Raw genomic sequence first — 23,178 nt, forward strand, 5'->3', positions numbered from 1 at the left:
CATGTGAATGCAGCGCTGTGTTTGTCTAACTACTGACAACACAGTACAGGATACGATTCAATAGTTGGCAAAATGTGTAACTAAAATTTTGAATAGCAAAACAATGATACATATGTAGCTTCTAAGTTTTCTAAGTGAAATCCACAACTGTTGGTTACATATGAAACATCTGTTCTGTGAAAGAGATGCTTGGTGATGTTTGACAATCTTGAAACCCAAGACACTATAGAGCCATGACTGCTTCTTCATGAATCACCTTGCCAAACCTCACTTCAACGTCTCACTACACACATACACCAGTTCTTCAAGTTGAACCTCTGATTCTTGAAAAGCTTAAAACATGTCACGACTCCAACCCTCCAAGATACTACTCTGACAGCAATATGAGCATGCAAAGGTGCCATGACATCCATTTGGCAAAACCTCACGTGTGAACAGAGATGCATGTTAGGAAAACACTGAGAATCTGACATTCTCCTATATACAAGACCGTTTCTTTTTTCATGAGAAAAGAGACAAAAGTGTGTGTGTGTAGGACTGAAGGCTAGTCCACATGGTACGAACTGGGCCGTCCCCAGGAGTCGACAGCATAAACCTCCAAACACAGGCAACAACATGATGACTGGGAATACTCTCCACACTGAGGGAATGATAATGAGCCAACCACACTAATGTTGATGGTAGCACACACAGGTTTAACTGTTGGCCAGAGAGCAGTGATGCTAAAAAAAATTAGATACTTTTACATTATCAGAAAACTAAAAATGATTAATTAAAGGACAGGTTCACAATTTTTCAAGTCTTAAAACAACAGTCAGGAGCCCAAATGAACACTAAAACATGTTATTCTTGCTGTAATCATTCCTCCTGTTCATACTGACCATTATAAGATCCCTTCATAATACACTTACAATGTAAGTGATGTAACACAATCCACAGTCCTCCTTCTGTGCAAAAATGTATTTAAAAGTTTATCTGAAGCTAATATGAAGCTTCAGCCGCTCAAATGAGTCAAATCAAGTAGATATCTTTCAATGTTACAGTCTTTTCAGTGCCAAAGTCTCTCTTTTTGTTACTATACTTCCACCGCAGCTCAACAAGGAAACACTGTCTGAGGAAACACAAAGAAGGAATTTGATGCTAAAAAGACTGTAAATGTGTCAGATATCCACTTGATATGACTAACTCAGACTGCTGAAGACTCATATGAGTATAATAATACTTACACTGAAAGCATACTTAAAGGTGATCTTTTAATAGCCAGTATGAACAGGAGGAATGATTACAGCAAGGAAAACCTCTTTCAGTGTTCATATGGGCAGCTGTTGTTTTAAGACAGACTCAAAAAACTGTGGATCTAATATAAAGGGACCAAACTAAATGCTGAAATACGAAAAACGCACTGTTCATGTGAACCGACCACAGAACACATCAACCTTTATATTTAAAGAAACAGGCCACCACAAAACATATTCATCCTCTCACCCAGAGTGCTAGTTATCCATTCAGATAGTTTCAAATAGATGGTGATTTGCACCACAACTAGTCCTTGTTTGTTTGGAGGCAGAGCCTTCTCCTAGTTTAGTTAGTAGTTTGTTTCATGTTTAGTTGGGTGTAGTTGTACTTTTGCATAGGAAAAATGACCAATATGAAGTAACTTTCTTATATCAAATGAATGTGTGAACATGGAATCCTTTTCATGGAACATTACTGTACCATCACTGAGAGATATATGGACTATAATTTAAGGCTTGAAGATAGAAGGCAAAGATAAACAAGCTAATTGTAAGTAAAAGCAAGGAACCGATGTGGGTCTAATAGAGTCAAACAACCAAACAATACACTGGTATAGGCTGGTCGTTTGGCCACTCAAAAAGAAAAAAACAAAATATTTGAACACCAACTGACCTTAATGGAAATACCTCTGAGACATCTGTTTACACCCAACAAATTGCAAAATTTGAATTCTTCAGCCCATATCCAGTCTTTCACCACATAACTATTTGAACCAGTATGACCGAGCTGTCAACTAAACTGATTATCACATTTTGTTCAGTATATTTCATATCCAGTACTGAAAAGTGTCTTGAGTGTAGAGAATTGATGCCTATTTATAAAAACAGTAACAATGAATAAACATGTTCAGTGATACAAATACTGTACGTCAACTGCTTCGGTGTGTCATATTACATAATACAATATGTTTTTTCTGTGTTTGATGTTGCTGACCCTCCTTTTCAAGCTGGGGAAGAAAAAAAATCTGTGCTCAAGTTATTATTAATGTGATGTATTTTTATTAGCAATATTCAAATTAGCTACAGTAAAAAAAACAAAACCCACTACATGAACACTGTTTAGTCCAGTTGAAGAGCCACAAATGAAATCTCTCAGCTTCAGGGAGACATCACATAAGATGCATTTAGAATTATAATGAATAACCTTCACTTAGTGCAGTGGATCACACTCACTTAAATGTGAGTCATGTACCTGTCATTAACACCTTAATTTGTTATATCACCTTGATAGTACCTCAGGAATTAAGAAGATAGGAGGTTACAACAAAAAATCTGAAAAATCCATGTAGCTATGTTATTATTTTATTTTTATTAAAAAAAAAAGGTGGAGAGAGTCTCAGTGCTGGTTGACCAGTAATATCTGTAATACTCTGAACACATCAAATAAAAAACATATTTATTCATACAATGATATAAAACATAAATAAAAGTACTGCTGGATATCTGTTGGTTATACATAGACAATTCAACAACCAACAAACATTTGACCATGAAGTAAACAGCGGCTCCCCTGCTGTTTCTGTAGTCCGTTTCCAGATGAAGCGGGGCCTCTTGATGGCCCCTGCTTGTCATCAGTTGTGTACATCAGTGATGTGATCCTGGTGCCAGCTCTGACTGTGGCAGCTCTACTGTGTTCTTAAAGCTTTGGCATAGACTGGCTCCAGGAAATGAAAGGGGAGCAGCATGAAGAATGCCACCAGAAAGACAGCGCTCACCACGGCCAGCAGCACATAGCGGCCGATGAACAAAGTGTCCACTATCTGTAGAGTAAACAAAACCGGTGAGTTCATTCACTATTAGGAGTTCTTCATAATTACACACTAAATCATCTGTACTTAGTAAACAAAATCTAGTACATGGGAAACACAAGTATAGGTGCATCATTTCAGTATTTCCTCAATTAGCCGCTAGATGTCATGAGAGGGCTTTCACAAAGGCTTTGTGTGGCAGCAGGGAGATAGTGTGGCAGTATGTGAGGCCTTGAACAGGCACTCACCACACACACACACAACAGAATGACAGCTAAGGAGTGGGTGTCATGTTGAGATTTTTTATCTGTGTAATTGAACTTTTCTGTGTGAAAAAAAAAATATTTGACACATTTTATTATTCCAAGCAGAGTGTTCTTATAAGTCTTAAAACATGTCTGCAAGGGATTTTTTGGTTAACATGATAACAAAAGGAATTGATATCATTTATTTTTCTACAGTTGGCAATGCAGACTAACTGTTCATCACCAGAAGCTGAACTGATAGGAGCACCGAGGGACGCTCATTCAATGTTTTGGATACTTTATCTTAGGGTCAGCGCTGCCTGCCTGCAGCACTGGAGGAACATTGATACACAGCTTTGCCTCAGGTTACACATCAGCTGGCTTCTTTTTGTGATAAATAGACAAAAGGAGTGCAAGAAGAACACACAGCTAGATTTCATTTGAGATAATCCAGACAGGATGAATTACCTAACTCTGTGTGGCATTCCACAGAACTGCTGTTTGATGAATGTTTCATCCGTTATGAAAGTGACGGAGATGTCAAAACCAAAGGAAAATAAGCAAAGTCCCAATTTTCCTCATCAGTAAGCACATTTACTTTAATTTGCATTTGAGATCAAACTAACCACTAGTTTAGTTTAGTGATACATCGGTTCAATGTAGTGAATGGGTATCTGCCTATCAGCCATATATGACTGATCTACATTACATGCTGTCTTTTAATCCCTGTTCTTATGAAATTTGTGAACCTAGTCTTGTTACCTTCTACATAGAAGCACAATCAGAATGCATTCCTAACAGTAAGTATTTGTAGCATTAGCGCTGTGTAGCTGTATTGATGGAGGTGCTTCCAGCATTTATTATGCAGCATCAGTGGGGACCACTTAATAAACAGATTGATATTTATTTCTAACCATGCTGTGATGTGTCTGTATCAAAGCCAGTGTGAGCACAACCTTTCAGAGCTGGCCACAATCTGACATATAGAGGACTAGCGCTTATTGATTCATATATTGACTGAGGTCTGTATATTGAGGGAATAACTTGTGTATTCACATTATAAGTAGTTTTGTTTTTAACTGGTCACACACTAGTGTTGAAACCACATGCTGATTCTAGGGTGATTGTTATTTTAAGATCATTTATCTAGATGGATAATCAGCTGAAGTTGATCTACAGCAGGAACAATAGAACCTAGACACTGGCACTGGTGTTGCTTTAGTTAGGAGAAGTTTGAAGATTTAATCAACACTTCTCTGATAGTGCTGGCTCTGTGTTAATATTTAGATCATGAGCTACCCATGAATCCAAAGTGAGAAACTGCCCTTAAGCCAGATAATGCCAGAAGAGCGGCGGCCCGACTGCTGACTAAAGACATATTTCAAAGGGACTATGATGGAATGAGAGTAGGTGTGTGTGTGTGTGTGTGTGTGTGTGAGTGTGTGTGTATAAATACACTAGTGTCTAGGAGAGGTGGGGTTGATGTATGCCGTCTCTTATGGATGCATTTAACACATCTCACTTTTTAATTTGCCAATTAAGCAGCAAGCAGGAACCAAAGTGTGGGTCATGTTTTATTAATGTGCCATTGAGCGCACGGGTGGGGGGCAGGCAGGCAGGCAGGCAGGCAGGCAGGTGGGGGGGCGGGTGGGAGAGGGGGGGTCTGGTATGAAACCACCCCCACCCCTAGTCTGGGACTGGCCTAATTGGCACTGTGATATTTTACTTTTGTTTAACAGCAAGAGGTTAGATATTAACACACACAGCTGCAAAAGACAAATAACATGTTTTCTACTCCTGTATGGTAACCGGCTATTGACATCAATTTATTTCAGCCGAAAATATCACAGATAGGTGAAAGCGACCCTTTAAAATAAGCAAGAAATGATTAAATCATCATGAGAATACAATCATGTGAGCTTTTCTCTGAATGAAATATTTTATTATACTTCCTCCCGTTTCAGGGAAATAACAGGCCACTTGACGATTAAGGTTAAGAGCTCTTTACAAAGCCAGGTGATAATGACTTTTTGCTAGCATTATATGGTGTCATTATTACAAGTGATTGTACATGTAACCTGTGTGCAAACTATACAATGGCTTTCTGTAACTGACGGTCACATTCACAGCTGCACGTATGTAGGCCTACTTGCTTTATGTCAGCACATCTAATACATAATAATTAGTTAATGACAGTTAATGATGCTGGTATCAAAACCAAACATCACAGTATGATACAATACGGCCAACTAAAGCAGGACACGGTACACTCTGCAGAGATGGATTATAAAATAGGACACAGATAGGTCAAATGAGCATTAAATCAAAAACAGAGCGCGCTGGGCTGCCTATAAGGGATCGAATCCTCATCAACAACAGTAAAGTTACCCATCGCATACAGATGAGCACAATCATTTCTCGGTACAATTAAGACATCAAATGCGAGTGTCACTTATCAACAAACCAGCCTGTAACAACACACACATGCATCACATACAGTTAATTGGGAATCGTGACCACAGATGCCTGACTTCAGAGTCGATCGGCTTAGATTTTTCGGCAAATCTAAAATTTGTGAGTAAGCTTCCTTCTTTTCTTTTCGACATATCTGTACGCTGAATACAAAACAGACATGGGAATAATCGGCAATGTCGTACAAACTAAGAAAGTTTGTTTTTTTCTGATCTTTGATTTAAAGTGAGCAAACTTTATGACATCATAGCGCCACTCTTAAATGGTGATGGCAAGAATAGCATGCATGCCGGTATCTTTATTAAAGTTAATTAGTGTTGAATCACTCTCATGCATGAATCATACATCAATAATAGCCTAACCTTATGCATGATCCATGATGATGAGGAAAATTTCACAAATCATGTTTTCAGGGGAACATTGGCTCCCCTATAGTTCACACCCTGCATCTTTTAAACACAAGGTTCAGTTTCTGAGGTAGGCATGGGTTGATTTTTTACCCGTAAGCCTGGTACAGAAATCCAGGAAGTCACATTTTGCTTCCTCTCTCTGCTGCTGGTCTGGTATCTGCCTTTGCACAAAGGCTATAAAATGTGAGCTGGCCAGGACGGGGCTCTGCTCTGCTATTTCTATGGGGTGGCAGCTTGCTTGGCAGATCTGGCTGGCTTATTGGCACGACCTGGAGGCAACATGGGGGAGTGTTTGTTCTGTGTTGCTGCTGGACTAAGATAAAGCAGAGCGGGCCTTTACGACGAGCACAAACACAAAGTGCGCACGCATGCACACAATGACAAATACTATTTAAAGGCAGACGGCACTTTAGATACTCGCTTATATCACACAGTTGAGGTGTTGTTTGGGATGGGTTGTTTATATGCACCTATCTCAATCAATAGAGTTACAACCACACATGATCTGAGCAACACACGTACGCACACAAAATATGAATAACCTCGTCAGATGTTAATCTGTAATAAAGTTACATGTTTGTTGTACTGTAGTCATTTGTAAGCATGAAATATGTGACTGTATATTTTGTTTACTATTATTATTTACTGTACTGTACTTTTTTTTACCATTTGGTGGTAATGAAAGCCACATAAAAACCCATCCCAGGCCAGCTTCTGTTATCAGCTGAAGTACAGATCCATTACATGACACTGTCATTGTACTTGTACCACAATAATAACACAATGTTTTGCAATGCAGTAAACGGCCTGATACAGAGCTGCAATGATCAGTCGATCAGTGGCCAACTATTAAATTAATCACCATCTATTTTGATAATCGATGAACTGTTTGGAGTCATTTTTTTAAAGAAAAAAAGCTCACCTTTATCTCTTTGACAGCAGGTGTGGTCTCTGGGCTGCGAGGGAAAAACACCAGAGCCAGAGTGATGGTGAGAGCCAGGAGGAAAACAGGGATAACTCCTAACCTGGCAAGACACAACACACACACACACACACACACACACACACACACACACACACACACACACACACACACACACACACAAAGAGGATAACAGGAGGACTCCCACAGCTGATTTGATGTTCTCTAGGTAAGAGTTGCAGTAAACATGTGGTTATCAGCTGATAATTTCATTAAAAAGTACCAACCACAACCATTGTATTGTTATATTCTTCATAGTGTATTTAAAAAAGTTGCTAACTTTCAAGTAAATAGCATGATGTTTCACCTAAACTTTACTGTAACTGCACCTAACAAGTGCACAGTGTTTGGAGTCACGGTGTATTCTACACAAATAAGCATTTACTGAGTGAAGTCATATGAGGGTCTGAGTATTATTCAGCAGGGATTACAATGTGAATGGTATAAGCAATGAGTTAGTACAGCAGAATTCACCATGCGGGTGTAATGAATCACTTTATAGAATTTAAGTCAGGACGCTATAGTTATGTTGCTGCTCTCTCTGGGCAGACAACATAATATTTGGAGTTGCAAGCTTTCTATGAGAAACAGTTTGATGTTGATATGTATACAGTACTTATCAGCAATAAATTCATACCAGCTAGAACACGCTTAAAAACTGTACTTTTAAAATCATTAGTGCACTCTTCAGTTTGACACTTAATTCGATTACATTTCAGCTTTTCGATTGTCGATATTCCTACAATTTATCCTTCCTAAAACACACCACTGTGGTCTTCAGTGAGACATATGAACCATCATGTTTTATAACATTTTATTGGAATAAAAGGCCACCTGATGAGCCATGCATATGCCCTATTTACTAGAAGAACTTACTAATGGTTAAGCTCTTTATGTCCCAGAAGATGTGTGCTTTGGTTGACAAGCAAAACAACATTAAAGTGCGGGTAATTTGAAGGAAAAATGTTGTTGACCGACTCCCATATGAGGTAAACCGTCTCGTAACAGTTATGTGGGCTATTCTTTATGTACTTATGCAAATGTTTCGTGAGCGGGCTGCTGTGAGGAGTGTGTGTTAGTGCTGTCGTTACTCACTTTGCGGATCCAGATGCTCTCAGCAGCATCATCCCAAACACCAGAGCTGCAATCCAAACGACAGCAACGACGAAAACGCCTGTACCGACTTCCAACACGGTAACGTTACCTGCCATTTTTTTGTTAAGCAACCTTTTAAGGCTGTTTATTCGACAGACAGAACAGCTAACGTTAATACGGTTATGTGGGTATACTGTTTTACGACATTATCAAGCACTACTGTAAGTTAAACAAGTGAGGCTACCGGCTACAGTATCGTCCAATGAAAACATGTCACTCCGACTGTTCGACGTGGAGTTTTATTTTCGTAAAAGTGACTCGTTGCTGTCTTTAAACTCGTCGTTTGTCAAGAAGTACGTTAATCAGTTCAAGCGATAGGTTAGCCCCTTTCATCGCGTCTCTCGCTTCCTGGTAACAGCAAACTGGAGTTTAATTGGATAGACGGACTGAAGACTAGCCAATCAAATGCATCGTTACTGAAAATCTAAGGAACGCGTGGGAAATGATACAGAACTTCACCAAGCTGCCTGCCGGTTTTACCGTTCATTCACCTTTCCTCTGTATGACGCATTTATTATAGACTTGAAGCATTTGAGCAGGTCATAATCTATTCTGTTGTACAGGAGCGCCCGAAACGCGAGCTACACGCCTACAAACTGCGAAAAGACCGTCATAGCACCGTAATATCCCGCCAGTCAGTAGACAATTCAAAACAATCTGACCAAGAACACATAATTACTTCTGAACAAGCGCAAAAAAACCGTAGTGAGTTTCATCACAGCCAGCTAGGCTCTCTCTCTCCCTCTCTCTCTCTCTCTCTCTCTCTCTCACGCTTTCTTTGAATGGGAAACAGACGTTTACATTGTCAAAGCAAGTATGAAATAAAAACAACAAACAATGTACATACACAGAATAATTGTGATTTTTCTGTTAGAAATATATACACAGATAAGTAAGAAAACAACTTTAAATAGAAAAATGCAGGAAAAAATGTAAATACAAATAATCCAGAAATATATAAACACTGCAACTTTTTAAAAAAAAAAAAATGAATGTATTTAAAGATATTTGTTCTGTATGTTAATTAAGTCTATGTACAGAGATCAGCACAGTGCAAATGCGCGCGCGCTCTCTCTCTCTCTCTCTCTCTCTCTCTCTCTCTCTCTCTCACACACACACACACACACACACACACACACACACACACACACACACTTTTCTTCAAAGCACCTTTCTTCACTTGGTAGACTGTCTGAGGACAGAAAGTTACACTAGGTAGCAGGAGTGGCCTTTCAAGTTCTGTACTTTTGAGATACTCTTCTGTAGTCTACTTAGACACTATTTTACTAGAATGCAGACGAAATGGGATAATTGTTGTCTCAATATAAACTCCTGTCGTTTCAAGCCTAGTTGTGAATATTCATGCTTTGAGGGTTCATGGGGCACCTGTCTTTTCGAGGCATGTAATGATAAATGCCGACCGACAGAGGGCTGGCCAGATCCGCCATTCAAAACAAATGAGTCCTAAGTGGCGGTGCCTCTGCTTACTGGAGGAAGACGTGTTGCCTTTAAGTGCCCCTCGTATGATATATGAGGCCTACATCTAGGGTTTACTAATGAATAGCACACTGTAAAAACTGTCTTGTGCCTATTGTTACTTAATTAAGAAGTCATTTAGAAGAGGACTGTGAATTAAAACAAGTAAAAAGAATATAAAGAGGCCTGGATTTCACTCAGATGATTTAATTTCCTCCACAGTCTCAAAAAAGTCAGGCAGATGAAAGAGCAAGCAACAGAGAACATTTCGCTCTGATTCTTACGGACTCTGACTGGCAACCTGGTGTTCCAGTGTCTTCCCCCTGTATCTCTGATCGTTTCAGTAGTTTATATAGACCAGAATGATTTAGGGTGCATTTGCCTGCAGGAGAGGAAATTTGCATAATGATAATTGCAAAAATTAAGAAGGGATTAATCAGGTTTCCTGCAACAAATAAGTAAAAACCTCTTTTATCATTGGCATCTCTCTCATATGTTAAAAGAGACTTTTTCCTTACCCCCACATTCTATCTTGTATTCTACTCTTTTACCATCAGAGACACTGTAAGCTCATTCAGAAGAACATTTGTATGCAAAAGGAATGGTTGAGTAAGATCATATGATACTTCTCAATTGTGTTGCCATGTTAAACACTATGTATTTTGTTGTTTGTATGCCAAAATAGAACATAATGGAGACATTACATGTGCATTTGTTGTTGACATTGAAATGAATAGGCTAACTATAAATCCTTATTCTTCCTGTCATGCACAAGCAATGCAGGGAGATTAAACACGGTGGTATTTAGAACTTCATCACCTCCAAGTCATTGCATTGAACCCGCAGGTGTTCCCATACAACCTGAGCGCAAACAGTAAATCCTATCTTTCCCCAGGTTGATGTGTTTATGGGAATTACCATTCTCATGGAGCCCCACGCGTAGATTGCCGTATTTCCCATGGACACTGGAAGGCATCAGCAGCCCGGGGTTGGGAAAACGGGGAGCGGGATGGAGATGGAGGTGGGAGGGGCCTGGCATGGCTGACGTCACCGGCTGTGTGGAGGAGTATAGGCTGTGCTGTCAGCCCAGTGTCAGTCTGATGAAGATTGGCATGCAGGTAAGCTGTCATTCATTTTCAATGTCAGTGCATGGGAGCAGGGCTTTACCACTTCAGCGTCCTTTTTTCCCCTTTTCCCCCCCTTCATTACAAAAGGCAGGACATTATTCATACAGTCAGACAGCCAGACAGGCCAGAGCAGAGTGAGAGAGGGAGAGAGAGAGAGGGAGAAAGGGAGAGAGGGAGGGAAAGAGAGAGAGAGAGAGAGAGAGGGAGGGAGAGAGAGAGAGAGAGAGAGAGAGAGAGAGAGGAAGGGAGGGAGGGGGAAGTAAAGGAGGGGGAGAAAAAAGAGAGAGGGAAAGGAGAGGAGATGCAGTTTTGTACTGGACTGAAAGACCAGTGGATTTTTTTTTTTCTTTTGCTTGATGCGGCGTTTGGATTTAAAAAATGTGTCGGTAATGTTTGTTGTTTGTGATACATGTGTAGGATGTATTTTCGGTGGATGTTTTAGTGCAAAAGCGTGTAATTTAGAGAGTAATATTTATAATAGTGATCGGATCGGAGAGAATGATCGCATAGCTGCAGGAAGCTGGAATTTTATCTCTGGCTTTTGTCAATTAGCACCGGAACACCACGTTATTTGTAAAAATTAACAGTTAATGTCTGATGGTGTGAATCTTCCGTGCTAAAGCCGTGTGGTGGTGTCTTTTCACTGTTCGTGCGATTTTCTTTTTCTAATGTTGAAGTTGCGTTGTGTTTTTATTTGAGTAAAAAAAAAAAAAAGGCTTTTATTTTGACTCGCAAACTTGGTGTGTTGCTGAAAAATAACATTCAATAATTTTCAGTATAAAATAACATCTTAGATTTTATTCAAATTAATTCACCAGTTTTTTGATCATAATAAATCTTATTGATTGTGTGTGTGTGTGTGTGTGTGTGTGTGTGTGTGTGTGTGAGAGAGAGAGAGAGAGAGTGGAAAATCTTCTATGGGGCTGTTTTTTTTGTTGTTGTTTGTGTCAAAAATAAAGTAATAATCCTATTTATATCAGACTTGAAAGAAAATAAATACTATATATATGTGTGTGTGTGTGTGTGTGTGTGTGTGTGTGTGTGTACTGGAGTGCATTACATTGAATGGTGTTCCTAATATTTTGTCCACTGCATTAACATATTTGAGGAATATATTATATATTACTATATATTAGGAACACTTTTCAATATAATGTACTCCAGTACACCACCACCCACTGTGACCTCAATAATAAACATAAAGTAGAATTAAAACCTTTCTGACAATGTCAACAAAAATTGAAAATGTATAAGCTTCATAAAAGTAGAATTTATGGCAGAACTGTTGTATTGGATTGCATTCGATTGCACACGTGTACCTAATAAAGTATATATGTATATATATATATATATATATAATGTTAAATTGGTAACTTGTGACAGATGGCTGTCTTCAATTTCTCTTTGCAGTTCATAAACAGCAAACAACATGGAGCTAATGTCTTGCACTATTCCAGAAAGTCGTGTGAAGCAAAAAAAATTCTCCCTCGTTTGTATTTGAAAAGGTCAAACTAAGGAGCCTGAACCTGTCTGTGTCTCTTTGATTGAAGTATTTCTAATGCTAAAACTATCCACATCTCAGTGAGGTCTAATGTTTACTCTCAGCCTACCCTGCCCTGCGAAACCTCCCTAGACTGAACACTGGCCTTCTTTGTGTGCCACTTACCACTTTCTATTTCAGATGACTGCTTTATTCCATAATTGCTCGAACGACTATTTCACTCATATGAGACGTTTGACTGGCATAAAAAAGCAGTCAGTGTGATTTGACAGAGCTCGTGTTTGTCAGGCAGCTTGCCCTGTCCGATTTGATTTTAATGATCTCGCCATTAAAAAAGGCACAGGCTCGCGGGTCGTTCACCGTGTTTTGCTAGTTCTGTGAGTCAAACCGGGTCGACTCATCTGTTGGGGTTGCTGTCAGCTTTGATTCATGCCCCTAAAATTCACGGTACACTTCAATAAACATGCCACTGCATACATTGCTTTGGCAAACATCTACATTTGAAAAAAAAAACAACACAAGTTTCTTGTAAATGTAATGTTCAGTATCATTTTCCTTGGTTACTGTATATTGTAAAGTGTGCAACACAGTAAAGGCCTCCCACAGCTAAGACTACAGTCTGAGCACTGGGAGTACATTAGCTTAATTAAATATGCCTGAACCATTTGTTTACTAATCATGTGCTTCCCTGACAAATCACAATGGCGATTTAGACCACTTTAGCTCCTTCCATCAAACACATTTGACAAGTGCAGAGTACTGAGCATAAAATCCCACGAGGAGCTAAACTCGCATCCCCTGTGAAAGTAAATGCTTTGAAAGACACTGTTGTTGTTGCTGTGAGTCGCTGTTGAAAGACCCAAAGAAGGTCTGTTACCTTTTACACAATTCAAATGATCGGGTCTCTTTTGTCAGCGTCTCAAAGTGAACGATTCAGCTGGGGATGAATTTCGACACACACACACACACACAGACACACAAACACATGCTCAAACAAACGTATCGAAACACATCACCACCAATCACCCTTAGTGATGTTTGTTCTTTGTTGTGATGTACCCCACACTGCTCTACATATTGTCAGATAGGGATAATGCCAATTTAGTTTATCCCCAAACCCTGCTGAGATCTTAATTGATGATTTGTGTCATTGGACAAGCAGCCCAGGGGCATATTTGAGGCTGCAAAACACTATTTGCATATTCCCATTCCTACTATATGGGTAAATTACATGATGAGGTGTGATGCTGTGCATTCCTGCAGCTTTTGAGGGGATAATCACTAATAAAGTGATTCAGTCACACTAAATGAAGGAAGTAAACAGAGCGAGGAGAGCATATGTTACAAACCAATTTAAGCATTTATGTATGGCCATAAAGCAATTGAGGAAATTAAACCACAAGCAAATGTATTGTCATTTCCTTCGCCTTTGCCTCTAATTCTGCCCTGCATGATGCCAAAAAAAACAATACATCATTTTTTGAGAAGATCTAAGGTTGTTTTTTTTTTTCTTGAGGTCTTGTAAGACTAATAGGCCTTACTTTATCCAATTGTGAGATGTCTAATTTGTTTTTGAGGGGCTTGCTTCCTTAAATCAGACTGGAAAAAAGTGAGAGGATGTTCAGAATTATTCATAAGGCTTTAGTCTGCTGGGTATCCTCAGCGGAGTGCATCTAGGTCCTGTTCCGGGCCCGTGAGCAATGTGATGTGTAGTAGTTTTCTCATGTTCAATAGCGCAGCAATCCTTAAGACAATTGTGTTGTGTTGCATGTTTTGGCCCTGTCTGGGCCCTCACAGGTCATACCCACTAAGCCCGCTTGATCCCTATTGCTCTCAAGAGGAGGCAGAGGCCTGTTTATACCGTCAGACAGCTCAGCTTAAGGACAGCCCGTGCATGCTTACCCTTGCTCATTCCACAGCCAGTGCTGCGTTGGCATGGCTCTAAGTAAGCCACCAGGGAGGGGGGTCAGAGAGAGAGATGGATTGACTTGATTTATGCTCCAAGAGGAACAGCAGGCAAATTTAATGATCCTCCATACTGTCAACATCACGGAGCTTTGTTTCTGGAAGGACATAGAGATATCATGAACATACATAGAGGATAGGTCTGTGTGGTATGGCACGGGGCTAGACAAACTAGAAAACTGTAATCAGACAGAAATGTAATTGTTTTAGACAGTAGCTTTATTGCTGAAACATCAATGGAACATTTTATAATGAATTTCCTCTGTTTGAAACATCTAACAAAACTTAAACCTTTTACATCTTAAAAAAAAAAAGCCTGCGTCAATATAATTAGCTTTTTTATAAATTCATTTCAGATTCATTGTTGTTATCCTGATAAAAATCTCAAGATCAAATTCTCAAAAAAACAAGTGTTGTATCGTCACAGCTCTAGCTGTGGTTTCACAGAGATGATAACACATTAGCAATGTGAACAGAAAATGTATGCAGGTGACGTTGATGTTGATTGTTAGTACCTTCTTAATGAGCATATGTTATTTTCACCATACTTAACAGTGAAGTTTTGGACAAATCAGCATGTTATCTCAATCTCACCTTGCTCATAATGCGTCTTCACAACATCTTGTGCTGAAAAAAAAACCCCAGACATACCTAGACATATGGAAAATCCATTCAAGTCCTCACAATGTGATTCAGCAATTGATTGGACTTTGCACATTTGAATCAATTGGCCCCGGAGACAGTCTTCAAACAAACTTTTACAAATGCTCTTCTCCACACAATATGTGACGTGTGCTTGAGCAGGGTCTATAAAAGTGAACGCCACAGCATGGAAGAAGTCGTACAAAGGCTTAAGTCATTAGGTAATGATTTTAGCATCAGTATTCTGATTGCATTCCTTTTTCAGACAGAGGAAATGAAAACCCAGCAGGGACACATTCTATAAACTTAAGTCGAAGTCATAGCATAGAATAGAGGAGTCCAATACGACCAGCAGGATGCACACACAAATACACTGTTTACTGTGTGTGAAGTGTATTTCAAAGACGTGTAAGAAGTAGGCTATTTCCACTCTCTAATGTCTTTAGAATCCATAGTGTCGGAATAAATTGCTTTTGATGTCATTATTTTTTTGCAGTAAAAACAATTAAACATTATTTTTAGACATCTGTGGTTATTATTCAAGGATCAAGCACAAAATCAAATTAGCAACAGCGTATTATATATTCTGCATTTAAAGACCTTTAACAAGACTCCGAACCTCATTGTGCCTTTGGTTCTTATCTCTGGTGGAATGTAGATAATCCTAATAAATGAGTAGAGCTTCACACAGAGAAATATGAAGCCTGCCAGTAAATCCTGAATTTATTATATTTTAGAGTCCTGGTAACAGATGAGCTGGGCGAGGTTCAAAATATTTGATTTGAATTCAACAGCAGATCATAGCAGAGAAAATCCCACCAAGCAGTGTGTGGCTGCATATTTGTGCTTCCATCTAAAATGAATAAATGCATAGGCCAAAATGGTGTCACTACTATTGAAAATGTCTTTAAACCTTAGTTAAGAGTTAACAGTGTTGATACACCACTGTGTGAAATGTCATGAATGCTGGTTTTCCATGCTAATAGCTCCAATTTTACACCATGCATTCATATGTTTCATACAATACAGTCTGTAATAGCAGTGCTTTTTTCTTGTCAAATGCGAGTGAGTGTGTGTACCTTTAGGAAAATTAATATTCTCATATGTTGTTTGTTGTCTCATTGTTACTAGATGTTTCTTTTGCTTAAGCTTTAGTATTTCCGTACTGCAGGTACAGTAGCAGCTGTTTTTCAGCACTGCAGTGCTGTTGCCAGCAGGAAAGCCGTTGTTCCTCCTCTGTGAGTCAGAATAACTTTTATTACAAGGTTGAATACAAACACACAGAGTTTTACAGCCAAGTACACATCAACAGAAGCTATTTTTGTGAACACTAAGCTAACTCATATCACCATTGTGAAACGCTGTTGCCTCTCCGACCATCTCCTGAAGTTGTTTTTCACTTTTAGGTACATTTACAGCTGTATTGATACACAGATGAGCTGTAGTAAGAAAAAGTTTAGGTGCCCAAATCATATGGAAATGGGGGAAAAGGTGCCCTAAAGATGAAAAAGTAGCTTCTGTGAAGAAATGGTGGTAGACGACCTTTTTAAACCACCATACTTTGATTATTGGCAGAGCAGCTCATTGAAGTCTTCTGCTCTTCAAATAAAAATGCACTAAAGTTGTGACCTCCAAAAGGCATGGTTCCATTTTTCAGAATCCTCTCCAAAGATATTCAAGTATGTCTCTTTCTGCCACTCACATCTCATCTGAATGTTTCAGACTATTGCGCTCCAGGACACCATTGATCTGAAGGACAATATTTTCACTCAGCCTATAGCTGCTCCTTTATTTTGACATTAGACTTTAACAAAAGTGGCTTTCTCTTCAAATCCATTTATATACCTTGCTGTTAATCTCCGAGTGGTCTTTGCAGACGCCTGATGAAACACTTGTTAGTGTATAACCTCTTTGGGTACAGCAGCTTATCAACAGACTTTAGTAAAAGCACTGTACAGTGACAAGGACAGAATAATTAGTCTTAATGCATTTTCGTGATCGCTCTTATTAGCTGCAAATGACTTCCTTTATGCAGTCCTGTCCCCTGCTATAAAAGTGCTATGATTTTATGACAGCACAGGCTGCAGTCGAAGTGCATTTCATTTGCCTATGGGAAGGCTACATCTTTTACAGTATTTCATGAGACTTGCGCTCTTAAAATATTAAAGGAGGAATATACTGTTTTATCCCTGTATTATATTTCATTAAGGCTTCTGGCATACTGGCTCATATCAGTCGATTTTCATGCCTAAAGGATTTAAATGCCTCTGACACTGACCTGCGAAAGTTCCATGTTACCTTGATGTTTAACTCTCAGTGGCTCAGTATCTTTTAACTCAAAGTGCTGCCAATACTGCATAAAAAGTCACAAACTAAACATGGTATAATATAAAATAACAAAATACACATTGTGGAACCAGACACAGCAACCCTGTCACCTTGAAATTATGTTCATACAGTATAGCACTAATTTGTAGCAGCAAATACATTCTGAGAGAAATGTAAAGCAACCAACCCTAACCCTAACCCTAACCCTAACCATAACCCCAATAATCAGGAAACATTTTAAACATATCTGCTAAGTCAAAAAAATGTTCCACCTGGACACATCTGTAAAAGATAATTTGACAATGTATTTTATTTATTTTCCTAAAACATCCACCTTTGCAATACAATATCCACTCATAGCAAATAAAACATGATTCATTATCTTTTTGTTTAGGCAACAAAAGCACTTTGGGAATGGGGGGAGTGATTGTGGTATTGGCTAAAAATTGAAAAAGTTTATTTTGACTTTGAGAACCAGACAGGACAAGTTCACATTATTAACATTTAACCCAAACCACAATCGCTCTCTAACCCTCAACCAAAGTGTTTTTGCTGCCTGAACTTAACCACACGCAGTATGTTTCAAAATTCTGCGCTTGGTATGTCCACCATTCATCCAACCACCTATGATTTCCTTGCGGTAAAAGAGCGCAGCACATTGTTCCTTGGGAAGAAAAAAAAAAAAGAAAAAAGAAAAACTTTCCTGCACATAATCCTGGCAGGCATAACATTTTCCTCATAGCGTAACTGGCAAAACAAATCAGTAGTATATAAATATCATGGTTGGACACAGAATACACTATAAATCATGTTGCTAATATAATGTCTATTGAGTTTGAATGTGATTATCATGTATATTAAACTGCTTGTGTGCTAGTTTTACACTTTCAGTTCAGTTACTATGCACCACAAGTAAAATACTGCAGATACACAGTACATGAGACATCTCATAAGCAAACCTTTAATGTAGAAGTAGTTGCACAGATGCACCATTAAATTATTTGCAACATAAGTATGACCATTACATTATATTGTGAGGAATGAAAGTCTAGTTATTAATTTTAAAAGTAAACTCCAAACCAAAGCTTTACAGTAGCTAAAATGGCCTTAAAATAGTCTTTCAAATTGTGTCTGTGGAGTCTCTAACACAATTTTCCCAGAGGTTGAAGAAATAAGCTTTTTTAAAGGTGTTTTTTGTAGGTTTTTTTTTCCCAATGTGAGGTCCTGGATAATCACTGATAATCTGAAGGAATCTGAGTCAGAGGGACTTTTGCAACCATGCTATGACGTGGCTTCAATGTAATTTCTTCAGAATCTTACAGTAGCTTGATTATTCTGAACATCAGCTGTCTGTATAAAACACACGGAATGCAACCATTGCCGTGTTGGCCGTATTCATTGTCCTTGCTTTCTCCTCCTCACTTCATTACATTCAGAACATTATGACTCTGCTGAGAGTGTAAGGAAACATAAGACAGACACCGACATTAACCTCAAGTTTAAAGCTACAGAGCACAGGAGAAGCCGGTGATTAGTTTAGTCTCTTTGTTCATGTTCTTATCTTTTATTTCTTGTTTTAAATGATGACAGGATCGGCACCTACGTAAAGACATTCCCTCTGAGGAAATGTCCCCCCCCCCTCCCCTCATTGTGCTGGAGTTTTGAATTTAAAAATCAGGCAACCCTTTTTAAAAGGGATTCGGTGTTGTTTGTGAGAGTTGTCTTATGGACAGCTGTGAACGTAGTTGACTGGTCTCAGAGTGTTCGAGTATCATGTTTGGCCTGAAGCTTAGACTCTGCAAGTAATCATGAGTCAACTACAGCAGTCCAAGGGAGACCTGAACTGGGTAATGGGTGACAGAGATTTCCGGATGAGTGTAAAGATGACGTGTGTACTTCTGAGTCAGTTAAATGTGCTTTTAGTTAGAGGTCAGAAAGATAATCCTCCTTCAGGTAATTTCTGTTTTATACTGTACATATTCTGCATTATTACTTCACCCTTTGTTTATATAGTTATATGACTCCCAATTACTCTATTTATTAATCATCCTCTTTCCTGTGTTCTTTTTATTGTTTTCTGCGGCAATGACTCAGTCATCAGGTTTGCATCTTATCCAAAGTGTCCACGTGCAGCCATGAAACATTTCTTCCCTTCACTATGAGCGAAATGAATGCTGACATATTAGACCCCGTTAAACTCTGTTCCAGGCTGCCACGTTCCATCACATAAAAGTTTGATTCATAACAAAAATGGAGCCAAAACAGTCACAGAAAAAATTAAATTACTGTGGAGTCTCTGTTTCCTGTGATTTGTGGTGGCAGGCACATAATTTGTCAAAGAAAACTGTGCTGTGTTAAGTATGTTTGTACAGTGGTGCAGGCTAACCGCACACCAGCTCTGATTTTTAGAAGTGGTAATTTTTAATGACTCTACAACACGCGTCTGATTTGCGAGCGCTTACACTCTAAGCACCACTCCTTCGATTCGACGTCTTTTCTGATTTGCTGCTGCTGACGAGACCCGAGGCTTCGAGTCATGTCGCCTTTCAAGTCGTAATGTAAACATGTCAGATTTCTGGAGTGTGTGAAGAGGCTCGGGGAGCGAGCGTGCGCGATTATCATAACAAACACATTGCTGTTAATGCATCTATGTAGGATGCAGTTTACCTCAGCAGCTGTAAGAGTCTAGTGTTGCATGATAGTTTTATAAACTGCTCCTATGCAGGTTTTATTTTTACAACTTGGTCACTTGGTGGTATGATTAAATGTTAATGAAAATCTCCCAAAAGTGAAACAACAAGGCAAATCTGTGTCACCGTATGCTTAATCAAGAAAATATTCCTTAAACATTATCTGTGAGCGCAGACATGATTCCACATGTTAATTGCAGACTGAATGAAAAAAAAAAGCAGACAGAACCCCCCATTTTTCGAACCGAGACTTCTTTTCCACTACAAAGAATAATTACTTTTCCCAACTCCCGCGCCATAATTGGTTACTACTCTTTTATCTTATCTATGTGCGCATAATTATCACAGTCATCATATTAGATTATTTCATGCATAATAAATGAACTCAAACTGTGTGTGGGGTAATTAGCATGTTAGGATATGTGCTGCGATAAGAGAAGGATTGTATTGTTCAAGACATTCCTGAAAAGTGAGAAATGCAGAAAGAAGTGGAAGATTAACATCCCTCTAGTGTCTCAGTATCAAGAAATATTCTTCATTTGAATTTATTTTGTAGTGTGTGTGTGTGTATGTGTGTGTATGCGTATATATTTGCATATATGTTTCCCTCTCAGTTTTTAGGACATTTTCATGTAAAGTAATCTACCTTGTAATGTATTTTACGTTGGATTCAAGGTCTAAAGCAGACAGTGGTTTATATTCAGAAGACAGAACTAGACATAGCAGCATAATGGAGACTATTGTGAAAGACAGACCATTACGCTACTTGACTTTGGCAGCTGTCTGCTGCAGAGATCTTGTCCGATCCAACTGACAGATGTGCATCATTTCAGTCAAGTCTTCAGTCATAAGTAAGCGGGTTTGGATGGTGTGGTGTTGATATAATAGACTGAGTGTCCCCTCAAACTTTTCTGGAACCTTTTTGCAAAGTATAAGAGTATTTACAGCTTGCCCTCAAACGCAGTTCCCTTTCAAATGTGCAATACCTCCAGATAAGAAATATTACTTTAATGATATTACGAAATAAATGAAGTTCAGTTAAACTGTGGTGACCTCACATGGCACTACTCTTCCAATTCAAATGAGGTAAACCCGCTGCTGGATGCTTTTCCAGTTAAATGCTGCCCTGCTTGGAAACATTTCAGTGATTATTTAATGAGGGGAGCCAATCAGGACCAAGTTGTGATGGCTTGTCTGGAGTTTTGTCTGTAACTGCCTATAAAAACATGAGGATTTTTGAAAATGTAATAGCCTGAAATTTTACAACCCAATTAAAGTCACATTTTCACACTGTCCTCATCAACCATCAGTGAGAAATTATGTATAAAAATACAAGCAAATGTGAGCCTTAAACACGGTGGTCTTGCTGTGCTAGTGAATCAGCAGTGATGTAGAGTATATGATCTTGCACGTCTATAGTTTCTTTTAAAAGGCCTTAAAAAGTTTTAGATTTAATTTAAGGAATTTTACAGTCACCATGATTTAACCAAACTGATTTAAACACCTTAGTGCTTCTTAAACATCCACTCATAAACCAACCTCTCAGATTCTAGATGTACAAAAAAACGCTGTCAAAATACAAGTTTGGTGATCCTGCATAGCACTCTGCATAAACGTTGCACTTCTCATTCACCGGAGTATCTCGGGTGCTTCATTTTTTTTCCACCGCTATATAACAAGAACAACTTCTTTGACGCCAAATGTTTCAGTTGCAGTTTTTTGTCCTTGCAGCATTTTTGGCAGTGACACCTTTCGCTAAACTGTGCCAAAAGTCTGTAAAACAGAGACATAATGAGCTATTTTCTGCACTGAGAAATTGTTTTATTCAGTGAGTTGTTCAGGAAAAAAACTCATATTCAGAATGACAGCTATGATTTAAAAAAAAGTTTTTTTTGTCAGCATTTATTCAATTAGATTTAATGTAATTCCTGTCATTACCAATAAACGGCACTGACACGGAACTGTAATGACTGCACAGTAGATGTTTTGTTGAATTTTTGGGAATCTTTTTTTTATTTTTTTTATATGCTGACTGAAACTGTTTTACGCAAGATCCTCTGAGCAAATATTTCTTTTAAATATCTGTGTCTATAGCAGACACAGCATGACATTATTAGTCTCCACAGATACAGCTGTTGTTCATATAACCCAGACAACTTCCAAATAAAAATAACAATAGGATCTGAAAATGATCAAAACCCCATTGCAGTCCTTCCAAATACAACAGTTTGCTGTAAAGGAGATGATAGAGCATCTCTGAGGAATTCATAACAAAGTGTAGAGGACTTTAATTATCACAGACTAAAAAATATTGAATAAAAGAGTAAAAGAAAAACAACAAATGACACGCAGTCACGCACCCACGCACACCTCCCACTCCCTGTGGAACTTCATAAAGGTTCATCTCCAAAGGCTGATGATGATGGTTCTGTGCTAAAAGTGAGTTATAAACAGCTGCTGAACCGGTGTGCGGGTAAATATGGCAGCTTGGAGGCGGTACAGCGTTGTGTGCTGCTATATGACTGGGTGAGGAGAGAAAGCTTTCCAACTTCCCCCTCCCCTCAGCCTCTTTCCTCCCGGTCAAGGTCTCGATACCCCTGTGGTATGTATGTGCCCGTCTCCCTGCTGGCACCGCTTTGGCATTGCTACAGTGTCAGTGTGGTGTAAATGGCAGTTTGAAATGTGATAGTGCTGATTGCGGGTCAGATTTGTTTGTTTAGCTTTAAAGGGAAAGTTTTTTTGGGGGGGCGGGGGTTAGGCTAGTCGGTCAACCTATTGTCTAAGTAGTGAAATCATCTGTGCTCAAGTGCTCCATGCTGACACTTGAGGAGTACATTACTGTATGTTCAAGGCTAAAGTGTTAGCATGCACTGCAGCTATACTATATGTTTAACTTTCAAAATATGGCATGTAAGTCATAAAAAGTCATGCTTTTATATTAAAGATGAACAGCTAACTCTGCATATTATTATTTAGGATAGTCACCCATGTGTTTATATTTGTCACCCATTATTTAAGTCATTTCCAGTTGCTGTCATCGTACATCAGATTTATTTTTAGTTTAAAGCCCAGAAGGATTTTAGAATATTTAACTTTGGCAACACATAGTGTTAGTGTCAAAAAGGACATATATGCTGTAAAA

At 38.8% G+C, this 23,178-nt stretch overlaps 2 protein-coding genes across 2 annotated transcripts in view; one reads left to right on the forward strand and one right to left on the reverse strand.

Annotated features, from left to right (window-relative positions):
- Positions 1-2,674: 2,674 nt before the first annotated feature.
- tmem218 (transmembrane protein 218) lies at positions 2,675-8,806 on the reverse strand. Its single transcript, XM_042430802.1, has 4 exons — positions 8,492-8,806; positions 8,248-8,388; positions 7,093-7,195; positions 2,675-3,055 (listed from the first exon to the last, which is right to left on the reverse strand). Exons 2-4 carry the CDS (start codon positions 8,361-8,363, stop codon positions 2,921-2,923), a joined length of 354 nt encoding a protein of 117 aa, XP_042286736.1. The 5' UTR covers positions 8,364-8,388; positions 8,492-8,806; the 3' UTR covers positions 2,675-2,920.
- The window catches only part of pknox2 (pbx/knotted 1 homeobox 2), a 121,120-nt gene continuing 106,204 nt past the window's right edge, over positions 8,263-23,178 (forward strand). The window contains exons 1-2 of the mRNA XM_042431854.1: positions 8,263-8,346; positions 10,679-10,901. The gene's annotated coding sequence lies outside the window, so the exon portion shown is untranslated. The remainder of the gene's footprint in view (positions 8,347-10,678; positions 10,902-23,178) is intronic.

This window comes from Thunnus maccoyii, chromosome 13, assembly GCF_910596095.1.
Source record: "Thunnus maccoyii chromosome 13, fThuMac1.1, whole genome shotgun sequence".
NCBI classification, from domain to species: Eukaryota; Metazoa; Chordata; class Actinopteri; order Scombriformes; family Scombridae; genus Thunnus; species Thunnus maccoyii.